Here is a 20,849-nt window from a genome sequence, read left to right as displayed (position 1 = left end):
GCTAGCTGGGCCCTGTATTTAATTAATACATTCAATAAAAGAATAACCTTTAATATAAAATTATAGGCTGATTTATTTATTTATTTATTTTCATTTTAGTAGTCACCAATTATTTTTTGTATTTTCTCCCAGTTTAGAATATCCAATTATTATTTTTATTAGGCTCAGCTTACTACCACCCCAGCGCTGACTCGGGAGCGGCAAAGACGAACACACACTGTCATCCGAAGCGTGTGCCGTCAGCCGACCGCTTCTTTTCACAATGCAGGCTCACCATGCAGCCACCTCAGAGCTACAGTGTCAGAGGACAATCAGATCTGGGCAGCTTACAGGCAAGCCCACAGGGGACTACAGAGGTCGCTGGTGCACGGTGAGCCGAGGACACCCTGGCCGACCTAAGCTCCCCCCCCTCCTCGGGCGGCACTCAGTCAATTGTGCACCGCCCCCTGGGAGCTCCCGTCTACGGTCGGCAATGGAATAGCCTGGACTCAAACCGGCGACGTCCAAGCTATAGGGCGCATCCTACACACCACGCGGAGGGCCTCTACCGGATGCGCCACTCAGGAGCCCCCGTAAGCTGATCTTTTAACTATTGAATTTCTTAGATGCATTATTATTGTTATTACTACTATTTCATAAATTAACATAATTGGTTTATAGGACAAAGACAACATTGTAGTTAAATACCTAAAGTGACTGTACACTGGATATGTTAGAAATGGTTATTTTTTTAACTGTAAAACTGCATCAGTTACTAGAGAAGAGGACTCTAGAAATACAGTCTAGTGTTTCAATGCAAATACAGAACTACCTTTAACTTTGACTAAGCAGAATTCAAGGTTAAAATACTGGTGATTTTACAGCACCAAAGCCAATCACATTTCAAACTAATAGTACCACCACAATTACATCAGTATTGCCTTCCTTTTAAAGCCATGGTTTGTAGTTTGTTATGCATGTACAAGGTTTGCCCTCTTGACTGCTGTTTAAAAACATAAATATTAATATTTCACTATGGCCTAAACTTTGCTCCTTTTAACTAAACTGAGAATTAGATGGTAAGCATTTAAAGTAAATTGTAAACCTCAATGACTGTGCCGTGGACAGCTTTACACAGTGCATGTGTGTAAATGTGAATTAATAAGATGTAATGACTAATTCAGCAAAGTTGGTTGGCCGTGCTAACTGGAGAACTGTCATGTAAAGTAATGCTGCCATAGTTTTGTGCAGGCTCTTAAATATGTCTTCCTCTGTCTATTTGTATTATCATTTGAAAAGTGCACTTCTAGAGGAATTAGAAACAATCCAAAATGTGAATAATTACTGTTGTGTTGCTTTAGTACACAAACTATTGTATTTTCTAAATTATCTGACTCGAAGCTTGCATTATTAGAATGTCATTCCTCCCATGGCCAATCATAACATGTTTGAAATGTTTTTAAAACACTGCCAAAAACTTCCATTGGGCTGATGCAGTAACAGTTTGACTGTTTAAGTGGATGGCTCCTTTCTATCAGGTATTGCTCACAAACGCTTGTTGTGTAATCTATTTGGAAGACAAAAATAAATCAAAGCTTTCCTGCATACTGAGTCAGAGCCTTGTTTCCTAGAATAAATTGTATAAAACTAAATTTGAATGTGGGCAAGGAAATTGTTTTCTTTATTGGAAATGACCGGTCTAGGTTTTAAATTTCCTGCAATTTTAGCTCAGTACAGTGGGAGTGACCGCTTTGAAATGAAACACTTCTTGTTATCAGTCAGTTTGGATAAGAAATGCATCAACTTATTAACAGAAGACCTACCATCACAAGTAAATGTGACTGGCTGTTGAGAGCCTGCTATCTCTATTGAAACTTTGATGCTGGCATGTTCTCCATTACTGTCTCTCTGAAGCATGACAGGACTTAGAACATAACCAGGATTGGTGGAAAGATCATCGCGTGGGAATTTCAACCTCAATCTAAAAATAAAGCAGCAAACAAAACATGATCACATTATGAGTAACAAAAGAAATGATTCATTGACTGGAGACACAATGAAGAGTAAATAAAGTAGAAGACAAAGCTACTCTCAAATATATGCAGGTGCCCTTACACACATTTTCTTTTTTTTGTTTAAGCATAACATTAATAAAAATAAAAATAAAAGTAAAACTACTTCTGTAAAAACCACACGCTGTTAGGACATATTTATAAGTGCTGGCCCTCTGGTAAGTGTAAAGAATAGGCAGTTCTGGTAAGTGTAAAGAATAGGCAGTTCATAATAATGCTGAACACCAGTGTTACAAATGTACCAACAGCACATGACTTTAGTTATAAAGTAGAATAAAAACAGCTTGGATGAAAGTCAGACTAGATCAGCAGATAGCGTCCTATAACTTTACTACATTTTATGTCCACAAAATCAAAAAAACATTTTCAGAAATCACAATGTGGGACACTTGCATTAGATTTTCCCAAGATTTTTCTGTTTTTGCATTACAGTAGGGAAATAAAAATGTTTTACAGCTATCTAAAACTAAACTGCAATTCCTTAATTCAACAAAAGGTACACCCTCAAAATGAACAGAGGCCATTTTAAATGAGCCTCGCTTAGAGGGAAGGGGCGGAAGACTAAAAAAGGGAAATGGTTAAGCAGTGGAATGTCCTGTAACCCTCCCTCAGAAAACATTTGTGAACAATGAAAGAAAACTGGGAAGTGCTAGGATTTGCTTGTTTTACCTCCAGAGGAAGGTCCATAACCAAAAACTCTTTGTCTAACTTTTTTTTTTGGTCTCCTTAGTTACTGTGACTGGCCCTTCAATAATTCAACAATGTGATCTCTTAAAATGGATTCATTTACTTGGTGATTTCTTCACAGAAAGCCTCCACCTCTTCATTCTGTGCTTCCAGTTCTTGCAGAACATCGCATGCTGTGGGTGAACTACTGGTGCCTTTGTCAGTCTGCAAAGAGGCAGAAATATTTATTCAGGATGGTTAGGAAATATGCGGTAATTAACTTTAACTGTTTTTTTTGCATACCAGGCAGTATGTTGCACGAAAGAATGGAGTCTTCAATCCAGCACAAGGCCACTTTTCTTAGCTAGAACTGGTGTTTGACATTTATATTAAAATTGCTGCAACAATAAGTACCACTGGAATGGATTTATTTTCAGCGCCACAGGATCTCAAAGTGTGTTAGAGCATTTCTACAAATGAAAGAAAATAAATGATACTAAAACTATTTCAAACATCACTTTTACTCCTTAATGTGGCTGTTATTTTCATAAAACAAAACATTTAAAGCAAAATACCAGTACCACATAACATTATTTAATTGCTGTACAGGTCTCGATAGAGGCACACCAGTTCAATGTTGAAAACTAGTACAGCTACCCTCACACAAAATAACTTCAGTGGCAGTCTCAACCAGTGGTATTGTCGATGCAAAGTATGCAACATGGTACAATATACTTTTAATTATACAATGTAAAATAAAAAATAAACAAAACCAACATTAATAATTAGGTTTTGTACTACAATTCACCAATCATAAGAAACAATTATACCTTAAATAGCACTATCAGCATGAAGTCTAATTAAGTTTTAGTGTGCAGTGTAAGAAGTGTTGGATTTATTTGTGGCGAATTTTTAAAAAAATCAATCTCTCTTTCTTACTTTCACCTGAAGAGAAGACCTTTGAGGTCCAATAAAAGGTATCACATCTTCTCTTTGTCTATCATCCCTGGGCTGATACGGCTACCATTCCATCTATCAACGACTATAATTAATTTTCTAAAATTTTAAAACTTAAACAGCCTTTCTAAAAAATGCTGTTAATAGCATATTATTGGGAAAGAAGCCTATAAAGTTGTTTCATACAACGTTTGTAGTAATTTGTATAAGCGAGTACAATGTAGAAGATAAACCCACAGCTGTACTGGAATACACAGCTACACTGTTCACACGTTTTTTACCTTATGAATAGCTGTTTTAAACTGGAATGCAATTTAACTGAACTGGATCTTCTCTACAACATGCGGTCTTGTACACAAATCAGTTATTCTTTATTTCACTCACAGTAGAGTTTCAGTAAAGTTTAATGAAAACACAGTCAAATTAGATTTCTGATTTGTTCTAACATGATACACATTTTACTTGGAAAATAATGGTATTACTATTATAAATACTATCATTAAAGCTACACTACTGTATAACAAGGAGCCTGAAAAACCCAAACACTTACCAGGAATATTGATGTGACATTCCTATTGCTTACAGATTTTAAACTGTATAAAACAAAGTGCTTACATACAGACGTGCTCAAATTTGTTGGTACCCTTACAGCTCATTGAAATAATGCTTCATTCCTCCTGAAAAGTGATGAAATTAAAAGCTATTTTATCATGTAAAAAAAAACAGAATAAAGCAAAGAAGCTGTGAAAAGAGATTAATTATTGCTTATTCTACAAAGATATTCTAAAATGGCCTGGACACATTTGTTGGTACCCCTTAGAAAAGATAATAAATAATTGGATTATAGTGATATTTCAAACTAATTAGTTTCTTTAATTAGTATCACACATCTCTCCAATCTTGTAATCAGTCATTCAGCCTATTTAAATGGAGAAAAGTAGTCACTGTACTGTTTGGTATCATTGTGTACACCACACTGAACATGGACCAGAGAAAGCAAAGGAGAGAGTTGTCTGAGGAGATCAGAAAGAAAATAATAGACAAGCATGGTAAAGGTAAAGGCTACAAGACCATCTCCAAGCAGCTTGATGTTCCTGTGTCAACAGTTGCAAATATTATTAAGAAGTTTAAGGTCCATGGAACTGTAGCCAACCTCCCTGGGCGCGGCCGCAAGAGGAAAATCGACCCCAGAGTGAACAGAAGGATAGTGCGAATGGTAGAAAAAGAACCAAGGATAACTGCCAAAGAGATACAAGCTGAACTCCAAGGTGAAGGTACGTCAGTTTCTGATCGCACCATCCGTCACTTTTTGAGCGAAAGTGGGCTCCATGGAAAAAGACCCAGGAGGACTCCACTTTTGAAAGAAAAACATAAAAAAGCCAGACTGGAATTTGCTAAAATGCATATTGACAAGCCACAATCCTTCTGGGAGAATGTCCTTTGGACAGATGAGTCAAAACTGGAGCTTTTTGGCAAGTCACATCAGCTCTATGTTCACAGATGAAAAAATGAAGCTTTCAAAGAAAAGAACACCATACCTACAGTGAAACATGGAGGAGGCTCGGTTATGTTTTGGGGCTGCTTTGCTGCGCCTGGCACAGGGTGCCTTGAATCTGTGCAGGGCACAATGAAATCTCAAGACTATCAAGGCATTCTGGAGCGAAACATACTGCCCAGTGTCAGAAAGCTCTGTCTCAGTCGCAGGTCATGGGTCCTCCAATAGGATAATGACCCAAAACACACAGCTAAAAGCACCCAAGAATGGATAAGAACAAAACATTGGACTATTCTGAAGTGGCCTTCTATGAGTCCTGATCTGAATCCTATCGAACATCTTTGGAAAGAGCTGAAACTTGCAGTCTGGAGAAGGCACCCATCAAACCTGAGACAGCTGGAGCAGTTTGCTCAGGAAGAGTGGGCCAAACTACCTGTTAACAGGTGCAGAAGTCTCATTGAGAGCTACAGAAAACGTTTGATTGCAGTGATTCGCTCTAAAGGTTGTGCAACAAAATATTAGGTTAGCGGTCCCATCATTTTTGTCCATGCCATTTTCATTTGCTTTATTTACAATATTATGTTGAATAAAAAATCAAAAGCAAAGTCTGATTTCTATTAAATATGGAATAAACAATGGTGGATGCCAATTACTTTTGTCAGTTTCAAGTTATTTCAGAGAAAATTGTGCATTCTTCGTTTTTTGTGGAGGGGTACCAACAAATTTGAGCATGTCTGTATATAAACAAACAGGAATGAAAGCACAATCACATGTAAGAGATTGTGCTGTTGTCTTCGTGAATGCTATACGAAGTGTGGGCATGTTCCCATTTGTACATGATGCTTCCCAATTGGACACATGAAGATAGCATTTCTTATGCAGGTGCTATTACTGTAATGTAAACAGAAATCTCATAAATCTACTATATTGGGGTAGTCTTATGGTCTACATCCCACCCCATTAGTAGATTCATCCAACTACAGTTCTCCCCAATAGCTGCTGTTTTCTGAGCAGCCATGTTGTGCTGTGTAGTTGACGACAGTAATGCCATTCTCCATTTTGTGTTTGTTTGCTCAACAGTATTGCTACACTTCATCTCACTGGGGAGATGAGGGAAGGATTTACCACCATGCCAAATGGGGTTATAGCCTAATACAGCAAATCATTTTGATAGAAAATGATGTATCCCTAATTCAAACGAAAAAAGCAAACTAATACAGGACATTTCTAACTTGAAATTACTTTATAGCAACAAAACACTATAGTAGGGCTTTTCAGATCAGGAGATCTCGCACATTTATGCATTGCTGTTTTAAGAAGATAAATTATAACAAACATAACGGGTACTTTTGCTTTTTGACGAATGCAGTACTAGGCTAAGTGATAAAAATGTCCTTGGGACAAGTCATTAAATAAATGAGGGAAACTATTTTAATTGTGTTCAGAGTAAATGAAATACTGCAATCATGCAAACTAAGAAACAGTGTCCTCGCTTTAAATGGCTTGTAGCTGTAGCCATTGTTGTTAAATGTGCATTAACGATTCCGTTTCTCACAGCTACAGCTGCATCAGCCAGCACAGAATGATATCATGTCAATAAATAAAAGCTCTCGTCTGCTATCTTGGCAGATTGCTGGGGATCAGATACAGTAACAAACCCTTCAACACTTTCTACATTAACCTTTTCTTCTCCTGAAAACACAAACCTAAACCCTTAATACAATAAATACGATAACATACAGGAGAGTACCTGGTACTCTAAATTGCCAAATTGGTCAATAGAAAAATCTGCGCTATAAAACCATTACCGTTTCTAGTTTTCACTCAGGTGTTGTAAGATTAGCACGCCAGTGAAGACAAGATCCCAATGTTCCCCCAATAGATTCTCTTTCCCACTACATAGTTTATGAAAACTCTGCTCAACGTTGGGCTGCAGCAGAAATAATAATAATAATAATAATAATAATAATAATAATAATAATAATATATTTATTTTTATATAGTGCCTTTCAATAGATTCTCTTTCCCACTACATAGTTTATGAAAACTCTGCTCAACGTTGGGCTGCAGCAGAAATAATAATAATAATAATAATAATAATAATAATAATAATAATAATAATAATATCTTTATTTTTATATAGCGCCTTTCATAGTGGACCACCATCACAAAATGCTTTACAGAGGTAGGCTGTGAACTGTGCATTATATGCAGAGTCACTTACTATAGGACACTGATTTAACATCTCATCCACAGGATGGAGCACAAGGAAGTTAAGTGACCTGCTCAGGGTCACACAGTGAGTCAGGGCAGAGGTGGGATTTGAACCGGTGACCTTCTGGTTACAAGCCCTGGACTAACCACTGGACCACACTGCCTCAATGGTCAGATGCTTGCCCTACTAAACACTTCAGGAATAGTCTATCCTTTGGTGTAAATCAGCTCATTAAACTTGAGGCTGCATTATGTAAATAGAGCCTTAATTCACTCCCACCACCTACCCAAAAGCAAACAAAAGCTCTGTTCGGTTGATATGAAAGAATGACCAACACGATGCAACAGGAAATGAACTTGCTAGGAAAAAAACACACACCCTTGCTGAATGATGTTCTCATCCATACAATGAAAGATCCAAGTCAGGAAATACTGTTTCTGTCAGGGTCAGATATGTAATGCAGTTGCTGAAAAGTACACTGTAGGGGTTACAAATAGGGAATTTAACCTGGGATCACAGGGATTGTACTGTAAACCGGTACTGCCGATAAGTGTCCACTGCCCAGAAATCATCTCTATCTAGCTTCTGTTCATGATCTACGGCTCTGATTATTTCTGCAATAAACCACCACAAAACTATTGTTGTTTATATAAGCAGAAAATGCAATCCATGCTTCAGACTGTATAATATATATAGCTGCTGATTTTGGGTGTTTTACCCCGACTTTAAAAATTCAATTGATACCTGTTAAGCCATTCATGTATCTCAAACACAACTGAGAAACCCGTTAATAGTAAAATTGATTTCTCAATTTAATTCTTAAAGAAGAGTATAAAATCTCTTCACTGTACCTCAGTGGTTTGGCCAGGAGTCTTGGGAGGCTGAGCACTTGTAGGACGAATATTTAAAGACTGACTCCTTGTGACTGAAGTTCCAGTAGGTGATTTCCCATTGGGATGAAAGGCGGCTGACCGGCCACACTTTCCAGGAGGAAGACTGCTTTCTGCAGTACTCTCATCCTGCAGCACGGCATCCCAAGGGTCCCCTGCAACATTGGACTCCTCCTTCACAGCTCCCTCTGTGTGTTGTGCAACCTCTAATCTTGGCTTACTGAGGGGATCAAGATCAAGCCACTCAAATTTACTCATGTTCGTGTTTTCCAAAGTCTGGAGCTTTGGGATCATAGCCTTTGTGATGGCAGATTCCAAGTCGGTGCTTGTCGATTTCCCGTTTTTTAAGTATTCCGAAGTTCTGGCTATTTTGTCAAACAATTTCGCCAGTTCAGGCGTAATAGGTTGCTGGTACACTGGCATGACTGCTGTTGAGTGTAACGGCACCAACGGCTGGAGTGGGAATGGCATGTACTGGGGCTGCGAGGACAGGTAAACTGGTTCTGGAGCTCTGTAAAACAGCATTCTCGGATTAAACCCATTCTGAAAAGGGCAGGCTTGCGTAGGAAAGGCTGCTGCAGGGTATAGTAACCTCTGGATGACTGGCCCAGGCACTGCTGAGTTTGCAGACCCTGTCAATCCAGGGTTCCACTGCCCTCGATGGAACGGAGTCTGGCTGTACAACTGACCTGAAAATGAAGAACTTAAGACAGGGGTTCCTGGTAAAGTTGCAGGCCTCGGTGCTTTATTATTAGCCCCAAAGTTGTCATCCAACAACAGTTTCTCCAGTTCAGCATTCGTGAGCTTTTCAACGTCAATGTCTTTGAATGCATCCCACTCGGCTCTTTTCCTGGCATCGGACTCTGGAAAGACAATGAGGTCCTTTTCTGGTCTGCTGGAGGACAGGGCTCTCTGGTTCGCACCGTTACAGGACACTGTTTCCAGATTAAAGGTTGTTTTCTTATCCCTCTGTAGCTTTGCTAAAGCTTCAGCCTCCATCTGCAGAGCTTCCTCCTTCCCAACATCTTGTGCCCCGCTTGTTCCCAGAGCAGGAGAGACATTCTGTTTGAATCCATTGCTGCTGGATATTTGAGCCATTGTGTCAACTAGCAGATGCCATTGATAAGATCCAACTTGATTTTCTAAAAACGTTGCAGCTGATGGTCTCTCAAAAGAAGCACTGTAGATTTCTGAAACGGAAAACAAAACAAGTTAACTGGATTTTCATGGTAACGCGCTGCGTGAAGCATCCAACTGACGAAGTAAAAGGTTTGTTATTCCTCTACTCAGCCAAGCCTAGTGTACATTCTGAACAATGCTGCTTCAATTAAGGACTCAATTAAGCCAAATGCACATAATTACTGCAGAGTCATTTGGTCTTAATTGTGTAGCCCACTATATCACCACATACTTCAGCATTCATACAGAAGAGAAATGACATCAACTAACATGATTGAACAACACAGTTTCAAATCGTCTTAGACAGTTTTTGTTCTCCATAAACAGATTCTTGCTTGTACAGTACACTTTATTGACCTTGTCTGAAAAGAAAGAATTTTACACCCACACAAAACTAATACGTAGAAAAGGAAGTATCTTTTGTGCTGCTAATGTCCTAACCTTTAGTATGCTGGAAGGTTCAATGCTTTGACAAGTCATTCCTCATTCATCATCTACCCAATACCTCCTCACTCAGTCAGGCAAAATATAAGATTGACAAAGAATATTGTCTCAGAAGGTTATGCCTTAGCAAGGGGAAGTTAAAGCAGAGTCATTTCCTGCCAACATGACCCCTGTGAATTAACTGTATACTACGCTGTGACAGAAATACAATGAGTTCTGGTGATAAATCTTCCTCCCGACCTGTGAGGGCGCTAAAGAACGGGAGGAGAAGTATCTGGAAGGGCTGGCCTGACAGTTCGTTTCCAGCACGACTACACTCACCCAGGACTGGTGACCGTGTGTTCGTTTTTGTTCGGGACTGTGCCCTGTTTTGTTATCCCCGCGCTTTACACATTGTTGTGTATTGCCGGGGATTTACTATTTTTCGGTCGCCAGACCTGGATTATAAATAAAGCACCTTTTCCACTGGATACCGTTGTCTGCCTGTCACTCCTGCATCGCATCACCGCTACACCTGTTCCCCTTCACTAGCCACTTTGCCACATACGCGTATGGTTGTTCCAAAGCATATTTATTTTTCATATTTCAATGACAAGCTTGTACAGTAGCAGTGACATCACAATAGTGGCTTTGTCAAGCTTTGACTTTAGAGCTCCCCACAACAGCAGTGTTCACTACTGTACGGTTACAAGCTAAAAAATGATTGTTCTCTGTGTGTATCTCTTCATCCTTCCGATTTTATGTCTTCCCTCGCACTCTTCCTCATTATATATTATGGAACTGCGAAATAAGAAACCTCTGTACTGTATGCTGTCAGTCCTGGTCACAAAAAAGTTAAAGCACATTTAAAGTATATATAATTTGGAACTGTGTCCTGTTTCTTTGCAAGAATTTGTTTACTCTCTAATGAAATCTTCTAGGATTTTTCTGTTCTATTTTAACCACAAAACCACTGACAACAATGTAATTTGCTGCACAGATGCACAGATGAACATTTCAAAAGTCTGCTTGCAATGTTTTAAGGTTATTATAAAGGAAGTCTACAATTGAAGTTGTTGCTTATGTTTGGCTTTTCTCCACATTCCTCACATACCAGACTGACAAATCTATTTTCTTTTCTTTTCACAGCAACGTTACAGCTAATAAACATTAATACACATGAAGTTTGAACAACATCTAATGCTAATAAATCAGTACAATCTAAATATAAACCTATCAGGTATTCATAGTAAAACCCTCATAGTAATTCAACTCATCATAAATAAAAAGGTGCATGTGATCTAAACAAACATAAATAAGACAAAAAAGGCCTACTGTATGTATTAAAAGCACAAAGGTTCAGTTCAATAGAAAGCTGGCAACAAACATAACTAAAAACTTCTTGCTTGTGAAATATCAGTGGAACGTACGACATAACCATCCTATGTGGAAGACTATATTAAGGATATTACCCTCTTTGCTCTAAATACTCTAAATACTCTACATTTTTTTAAATGCTCTGTACCTGAACCTGAAGTAAGCATGATTTTTGCTTTTACATCACCATAAACGAAGTACACATGAGAATGAAATGTAAATCCCCCCTCACCCACATCCTTTTGGAAACTGAAAGTTGTTCTTCAATGGCCAGTTTTGCTGATACATTTTTTGAGAAGTAACTGTTTGGAATGCAGAACCCCAAGCAACTGAAGGCTTTGACATTCCACTATCCATGATTGTCTTTAACTTTATTCTGGATTCCAGTGAAAACATACATCCTTGAAAGACTTAATGGACCTGAAACATTACTATTTATTGTAAACAACACCGACATACTGAATGCTGGGAACAAACAGGAAGTGTAAACGGCAGACCACCACACCACTTGTTTCATTTTGGTGCAGTGAATCAAGTACTGTGCTTAACAGGGTATCCAGTGGCTCTTTTTGTGTGTCATGAATCCCACTCGACCAACAGGAGCAGCTGCATTGCCCTTTGGGAGGAAAAATCAGATGAAGCTTGATATTGTGACCTTTTAACTATGCTGATTACACCTGCTTCCATACGGATTGTCTGAACCGCACAGTCCTGCAAGCCACTCAAACCCTTAGTTATTAAACCGGTGTACTGTACCCTTCAAATGACTTGTACTTAAGTTCTTATCAGTTCACTTGCAAAACACACTCTTTGCCTATTCAGCTCTGGTATTTGAAATGGTCTAGATATCCAATCAAATGGCTTACTTGTAATAGCAACCCTCAAAACAACATTGTCAGGATTAAGGAACTACTATCGTTAACACCTAGTGGCAGGGTTAGAAACAAACACAATTATGGTACTAGTCCCAAGGACTAGTGTCCTTATGTAAATTTACTAGTCTTTATGTGAAGTTCCTGAGTTGGAATCAACAACGGCTGTTGGGGTCCCTAAAATATTAGGCTTCAATTTTATTTTTCAAAAAAATGAACACTTATAAATGTAGATTTTTAATTCTATTAATTCTATTAAAAAAACAAACAGATAGAATAAACATTAACGCTCATTCCCAGATAAATTGATTGGGTTTCTGTATCTGCCTTCCCCACATTCCGAACCCCACTAAAGTCTGTGTGGACAACACCGTGGACAGCATACTTCACATAGCATGTCACTGCCTCAGTAATGGAACTATCTGTAGAACCGTCCAAGATAAATCGACAAATATTTAGCAGTTGCCATTCTGGTTAACTGGGCTTGATGCTGGGGTCCTTGCAATAGCGTGTGCCTCCTCCTGTGCCTGTTTAGAATTTCTATAGGGTTTTCCCTACATTTAATCCTTTTGCCTCATCCAGGTCACACATCCATTCAAAATCAGAACACGGTCGTGCATGCTTTGCAAGGGTGTGAGCTGTTCTAAAAAGCACTTTTAGCTTTAAAATCACAGAGGTTTTTATGGTGTGTTATAATTGTTACGCTTTTGATGTGTATTGTTTGGCAGTCTTTGCCTTCATCAGTTTCACAAAGTTATAATGATTACTTGATTTTTCATGCACTTTAAAATGGTCTATCTTAAGGCGGATGACCCAGTCCAAATGTGCCACTCTGGCTTTTTTCATACTGGACACACACCTTGCAGTACATCTTATTTTCTGAAGGCGTAGACTTACTGCAGTCAGTCAAATTGTGAAAACCAGGTTACTTGAAAAGTGCGCTGCCTCTCTTCTCTGTCATATTCCTTGTGTTTGCAAATCAGCCTTTTTTTTTCTTTTGTGGTGGGGGGGTCGCAACCCGGTATAAAACTCTACATTTCTGTAAAATTATTTAACACTTACTTCAAAGATTCAATACGCTATTAACTTTATTCATCGCCATGGTTTAAATGTAATACCGAAAGTTTACAAACTAAATCTACTTTTTAGACATCCGACAAAACAGTACAAAAACGCCAAAACACAAAATAGCTCAAGTGAATATCCATTTCCTCACATTACGCTTCTTTGAAACTGACCATATGAAATTGTTGTTCTAATAATAACTTACACTGAATCTGGTAACAATGCAGTTAAGCAATCATCCCTTAAATCTATACAGTTTTAAATGCTTTAATATTATACACTGATTAAAGATCGGCCTACCAAATAATTGTGTTGTGTTCAAGCAATTAGGCTTTTTCAAAAAAGAAATACATAATTGAAAAATGAAACAAAATGTGAGGAAATGGCCGCTTTTATTCTGTTTTGATGTCTATAAAGCTAATTTAGTTTACACTGAAAGTTCACAGTTAAACCACAGCGATGAATAAGTGAATAGTGCAAGTAATCGCACAGACTAAATGCAATGAAACACTGAAACATTTGCACAATGCAAAATTCGTCATGACAAGGGGAGATGAGGGGAGGTTTCAGTTCTGAGTAACTGTTTTTTCCTGCACTTTTTAAACACAAGCTTGAGAATGTGAGAGTATATCTGTGGAAGAGTTCCTGTGACTGTGTTAATATATTGATTGACAACTACGTTATAATCATGTGACCCACTTCATAAGGAACCGCAGGAAACAGCTGACCTGCCTTGTAAAGTTGAAACACTTATCAATAAACTGGCAACGGTAGCAGTAATTCTCTGCCCATCTGCCAACGAGGCCAATTAACTTTGTGACCAGTGAACACAAATACATTCAAGCTAAAGAAAATACAGGTGTCTTTGACAGAACTCCAGCCACTATACAGAAAAGATGCTTTGGGGATAACTATCATTCACAAAAGAAACCCTTTTTTGCCAACATACAGCTATACTGTCTATGACCAGAATATAAAACACAACAAATTCCCTTCAAAGGAAACAAAATCGTCGGTATACTGAACTTAGCTCGACAGAAAACATGCAACATTTAATATTAGTAACAATAGCCCAGAATTAGAATAGAAGCATTGTATCAAAAAAGTACCAGAATTCAAAATCATGCATCATTTCTAATAAAACAACAACAAAGTTAAAACTTGTATTTTTCAAACTGAAATCAGTTTACCTCATCAGAGGTACCAACTATTTAAAAAGGCTCTTTAAAGTAGTATACTACTAAAACATACCAGGAGCAGCAAGAGATGTGAATTGTTCTCCCTATTTAAACAGAAGAAAACAATACAACAGATCAAAGTACAGTTATGTTTTTGTACAAATGCATAACTACAGCAGTACATCTTAAAGAGTTTTCCAATCTAATTAAAGGCTGCATCTTAAAATTTAGTACTGCAAAATGTTTGGGAGTGTACTTCCCTCTTCATCTTTAAAAATGAGGTTTTATATTCTACTTCCCGAAAAAGAAATGATAATAAAAGCTATTCAATATATTCTCTTATAAATACAATATGTTCTCTAGGAACACAACTCACATGTTTCATGTGTCATTATATTTTGCAGATCTCAAGTTCTTTGCAAAATCCTCTTTCTTGTCTCAAAACCACACTTGCACAAACTGCCCAAATGCAACGTGTGGACAATATTCCCTTCATACCGCATGGGAAGTTTTAAGTTCCTATCCGAGGTTAGCGTTTGGTTAGTGTTTCCTAATGAAATTAGGAAATACAGCACTCCTAATGTATCTAAGCAAAGAACTATGAACTCAAAAGCTGAATTGCTCACTTCGGCATGTTAACGGAGAAGAAAAGGGCTTGTAACCAGGCGGTCCCCGGTTCAAATCCCACCTCAGCCACTGACTCATTGTGTAACCCTGAGCAAGTCACTTAACCTCCTTGTGCTCCGTCTTTCGGGTGAGACGTAGTTGTAAGTGACTCTGCAGCTGATGCATAGTTCACACACCCTAGTCTCTGTAAGTCGCCTTGGATAAAGGCGTCTGCTAAATAAACAAATAATAATAATAGCAGCAGCAGCAACTCATTTAGGCTATTCTCAGTAGGTTACAATTGAGCTGAGTTGATAAAGAGGGGGTGAAAGACTTGCTTGGAATTCAGTGAGTGGAGAACGAAAGAAAAATAAAATATCAAATATCCACATCAACCACACGGATACAGAACTGACAAATGAGGAATTGACAAAACTAATAAATCTGGCCTGGACACATATTTTAAGGTGTGTGGATGAACAAAAAAAAAAATGCCAGTCTCCTTAGATTTGAAGAATAATGCTTAACTACATTAAGAAGACACATGCATCTGTTAATAATTTGTCATATACCCTGGAACAAATATTTATGGAATTATATATAGTCAGGAGGCTTATTGCACTGGTTCAAAGCTTTAAGCCCAGAGATCTCTGAACATTAACTGCATAGATGCTGACGGTTTCTATCGAGATCACATGGTAGCAGGTGGCTTAATCTTTAATGATGATGGGGGTAGTTGTGAACCACATGGAAATCTTTCAGATTTAGTCTTCATGGACCACATTAACCTAACCCTGCTATTCGATTTTCCTTAACAGGCAAGGATGTAGGAGGAGCTTATACTTCTACAAACCAACAACAAAGCATGGAGGCAATTATTGAATAGTTTGAACCTCAGGGCATGCTATTATATAAGTGAACACTATTGTATGCTTGTTCTCCAATGACTTTCCTAACCCTTGCATTCTGATGTATAACTCATTAGTACCTACTGTATGTTGACTTGTAAAGATCCGTTTAGTCTTACCAATAACACACTGCCCATTATTGATTTTTGTTGTTTGTTTTATAATTCAGTCCTCTAAAGATTACTTTTGATCACAAATGTGTACCATATATATATATATATATATATATATATATATATATATATATATATATATATATATAATTTCATATCAATAGACTGTATTGCATTAAAAATTATTGTAATCCTGTTTTTATTAGAACATAGGCTTATATGTTTCCTCAATACCAGTATACTGTGATTTTCTTCAGTTTAAAGTAAAACCCCATTGCTACCAGTATATATTCTGTAACGGTTCAATCCAAGTCGACATCGTATAGCAGTACATTATTATTCAGCCTAGGCATACTCTTTCACAGTCAAATTCAAAATCTTCCATTCAGTGCATTGAAATACATACTGTTTCGATAGATTACAGATTTTAGCTCAATGCATTTTTTTTGTTGTCTAAACCCCCTCCCCATCGGCTCTGTCTATGCGCCATAAAACTGTAGTCTACGTACTATGAAATCTATAATATTTATGAAATCAATAATATTAGTAATGTAGAATAATGTACGGAAAGGAGAAACTCTTTGTTTCTATATTGTTGTCCGATCCACAGAACGACAAACAAGAACAAACTTAAGCCCTAAGACGAATCCTTCTTTATCCAACAAAGAGTAACTGTATTTCTACAGTCAGATCCAACTGTAACACTTTCCTGTATCATACACATTTTTATTTTATTTTATAACGGTGTTACGGTAGAAATAAACTGTAACTTATTCGCGAGTTACTTTTACTTTAAAGACACCGACAACCCTGAACTTTATTCCTCATTTTGATTGAATAATTTAAAAAACATCAACACAGCAACCTGCCAACAAAGTGCAAGAGACAAAAGAAACGGCCTTTTTACTTGCAAAGCACGTTCCGGTTAACTCAGTCACACTCACCGATCGCATACAAAACTCAACTTTTCCAATGGAATGTTTTACACACAAAAAAGTACATATTTCCTACCTTTCAGATTCCCAGATGTGTATAGCCATTTTCCTGCTGCTGAATGTATCCATACACAGACAAGACGTCAGTTCCTGTCAGCGAGCCTCTTACGAACCAGCGAGCTGGGCATGGTGTTACAGTGACACTATCAGATTGCACAGAAGAAATACAGCATACTGCGTTTTATCACATCTGTAGACCTTGCAGAAAAGATACGCAAACATGCTTTTTTTGTGTATGGTATAAGCCTTTATAATCTCAAAGATTCCAGTAACTACATTTTATTTTTATTTTTTTACAGTCTGTGCTGTACCTTCATGTAACCCTTCACCTGGTTAAAATGGATATCACTATACATTTACGATATACTTACTAAATTGCAACTAGCGTTTGAAAAAATAGAATTATTATTCACTTTCAATTTAAAAGGTAGCTGATCTGAATGAAATCCAAATGAATTTTATGATTGCGATCTATGTGACTGAACCAAACATGACTATTTCGTTTAAGAATTAGTTACATAAGTAATAGAAACATTAATGAACCTACCAACACTATCCTGGCTGCCCATTGTGGCTCTACACCCTATTAGCAGTGTTTTGACAGCCCCATATTACTGCAAGTTACAGTGGATTAACAATACTTAGAATAAGTACTGTAGGATTTGAAATGTCTTAAAATATTGCTGTTATTACCTTTTATAGAAACAGCATACATGTAACTGGCAATGTAACCTTCCCTTACAAATCATCTAACTAAAAAAATGACACACACAAGAAAAATGTACACCAAATTCTAATTCAGTTAAATAATACAATTACTGCATGCATATTTTCTTGACATTCAGTATGGCCCTCAAAGAAAAAAACACAAGATAACTGCAATTTAAGACATACTGCCGAAGATAATAACAGAATGTGCATCATTGTCTCCAGATTAATGTCGACTAACACACATATCGGCTAACATTGTGGGAAATTATGTATGAAGTGAAGTATTTATTTATGGAGGCCAGAGGTCTGCCTTGCCATGCAAATTGTTCACCTAAAATATGTATAAGTGCTGCATTTGTTTGTTAGCAAATCCTGCTGTGAATATGGAAGCATTGGATTCGAGCTGTGTGGAACAAAACAACTATACACTCTAGAAACTTAAATCTCATATTTAAAAAGAAAACCTGAAAGCAAAAGTATACATTTCCTCCAAAATAATATGCAAGCATGTTTTCCCAAGTCTAAACAGACATTGAGACATTTTGGGTTTCATCAGCTGAGCCTAATTGCCTTGGTCCCATCTTAATACCCCTAGAGCAACCATAGAAGTAATAGACTATTAGGCTTACAGTAAAACCTGGCCTGGTTCAAACTACTAGGCAATATAAGTCCTATTTCTATCCAGTTAGCACTTCATTGAGTTGCAAGAGATCTTTAACATGATAAGTTGAGTAATTATCACTGTGCTGTCTGTAGTGCATTGTTGCTTCTATAAACTAAAACAAGGTTTTACAATTCAATATACCAAGGTGCACTGTTTAATGGAAAACAAGCTTTTTTAGCTTTGGTCCCTGTGACCTGATGGGATCAATGGAATAGAAGCATCTTTTTAAAACGAATTGTAGTACTTTCTATATAATCAATACTTATTTCACAAATTGCCCATTGTCCAGTGGCAGCAGTAGCCAACAGATGTTGCAGCGTGATAACTAATTGTCAACGTCAAAATGAGAAGCGCATCTTTATGTGTTGCCCCCTGCCCCCTGAGGCCATAATGATTGGTGGGGATTTGAAGAACAAAGAACACAGTAGGGCATCTAAACCATTCAGTCCTTACAACAGGCCCCGCCCCTTTTAACCCTGCTGCTTGTTGCCTATCAACATAGCCCACAAGTCCCAAAATAGGACACATTCATTAGTAAATGCATTAGAAAAATGATAGTCACTGAAAAAGAAAGTAGGTTTCAATAAGTTTCACCTTTTAGAACTCAAGGTTCAGAATCACGAAACTAACACAAGGGAATTCTGTTTAGAATCAATAATATAATACATTGCATATGGTCTACACCTCATACTAAGTATAATATAACTGGCAGCTATATATTAAACATGAAATAACAAGAGGAAGATGTGTGCACAGGGGGTTGTATGTTATTAAGGTGCATTGTCTGGTTTAATTATTATTTCAATTCTTGTGCTAGTAGCAGACGTAGTACTGAAACTATGGGGATTTTAGAATTGTGGCTAGCCTATTTTTCTAAAACTACCTTTGGGTAATCTAAGAAAGTAAACAAGGCCTGTATTTGTTGAAAATGTGTACAGTAAATTATGTAAAAATGCAGTAAACAGGATGAGATTGAACAAGATACATAAATAATATGAAGGATCTGAACAGAAACGAAAAATAATAAGACAAAAAAAAAAAAAGAAAAGGTTTAATGCCATAATCTCTATACAGTGTATGTATGCTACCCTCCAGAAAAGTTAACAGATACAGGTCCTGTAGTGTCCAGTAATCTCGAGAATAATCCAGACCATATGGTGTACCACCTGTCTGTAGATACTATTTAAACATTATGTGATTGTTTAACAAACAAGATTGCAGCAACCTTAGAATGTGCATGTTATTCTCCATTCCTAATCAGATTGCAGGAAATAGCCTAGTTCCTTTATCTCTGATACTAGGACACAAGCCTACCCATATCATGTATGTTAAAATAAGTGGGCCTCTTGTAACCTGAACAGAGTACTGATGTGAAATTCCTGCAACCTTCCACGATATACATGTGTATATACAAATACAAGACGAAAGCTGTCTGCCCTAGTTGAAATCTATATTTGCTTACAAAGCAAGAGACATTTCGATTTCAGCAAAAGCCAACAGTCTAGAACAGTTTCACCTGTATCAAACTGTATTTAATCATGAAACTACACTTATAAAAAACAAAAAAAACATTCTTTTAAATAACCAATTTTTCTTTTTTCTTTTTTTTTGTTTTACAAAAAGGGTCCATTGTCTTTTAAGTTTAATTTTATTCCTCTAAATTGCATGCAATAAATGTTGAGGATGATTACATATTTTAACATTGGGGTGGAAATATTGTGGTCAATATCCCAGTTTTGCAGGATCAAGTTGAGGAGGTTGATAAAAAGAAGACAGTCCTCAAGTATTGAGCATTTGAAACTGATTTGTTGATAAAATATATCCTGCTACTCCAAAAACTATGATAAAGGAGGTCATTAAAGACTTTAATAAAGATACTGTCATTGAAATACAATATTTATTTAACTAGCAATAGTACATTCAGACACCTACAGAATTGTGAATGCACAGGGTATCAATATATATGATCCGAACTGGAAATATATTATAGTGGATGCAGGTGCTCCTGTATTTTAAATATAGGTTTTACTTTCATAGAAACTATGGATGACGTCATTGTTTGCAGGTTTTTAATGTTTGAAATAACATTGTAAAAACTAAGGCACCCTTACTACATGCTTTAACTATGTATTTGCAATAGCTCTACAAAATTAGGTAACATATTTAGAAGATAGAGAAATACAAATGCAATTCTGGCAAGGGACCTGTATCATTAATCATGAATCATGAGACTTTTGCAAGTACTCTGGAAATCTATCAAGTTTAAATGAGAAGACAAATCTCTTCAAGTGCAATAATGTTTTTTCATGAATTGTAAATGTGAACTGCATTCTGTATTAAACTGATGACATTTTTTTACACACTCTAATATTCTATCCCATACAAAGCACTGGAGAGGGCTGAATCTGTTTTGTTGGATATCTTGTTGGTACACTAAATTATGAGTGATGTTTGTGGAAATATTCTAATACTGTATTTGCAGTA

General features: G+C 37.1%; 1 protein-coding gene across 1 annotated transcript in view; it reads right to left on the bottom strand.

The window, feature by feature from the left end:
- Nucleotides 1–17,143, bottom strand: part of LOC117432305 (phosphatidylinositol 4-phosphate 3-kinase C2 domain-containing subunit alpha-like) — a 34,927-nt gene extending 17,784 nt beyond the window's left edge. The window contains exons 1-4 of the mRNA XM_034054012.3: nt 17,007–17,143; nt 8,236–9,464; nt 2,842–2,942; nt 1,803–1,960 (exon numbers count right to left, since the gene is read on the bottom strand). Of these exons, the coding sequence (XP_033909903.2) occupies nt 1,803–1,960; nt 2,842–2,942; nt 8,236–9,372 (1,396 nt within the window). The 5' untranslated portion in view covers nt 9,373–9,464; nt 17,007–17,143. The remainder of the gene's footprint in view (nt 1–1,802; nt 1,961–2,841; nt 2,943–8,235; nt 9,465–17,006) is intronic.
- Nucleotides 17,144–20,849: the final 3,706 nt, after the last annotated feature.

The sequence above is a fragment of the Acipenser ruthenus genome, chromosome 27, assembly GCF_902713425.1.
Source record: "Acipenser ruthenus chromosome 27, fAciRut3.2 maternal haplotype, whole genome shotgun sequence".
Taxonomy (NCBI): domain Eukaryota; kingdom Metazoa; phylum Chordata; class Actinopteri; order Acipenseriformes; family Acipenseridae; genus Acipenser; species Acipenser ruthenus.
Note: the sequence above shows the minus strand (reverse complement) of the source record. Positions and strands in the feature narration are given on the sequence as shown.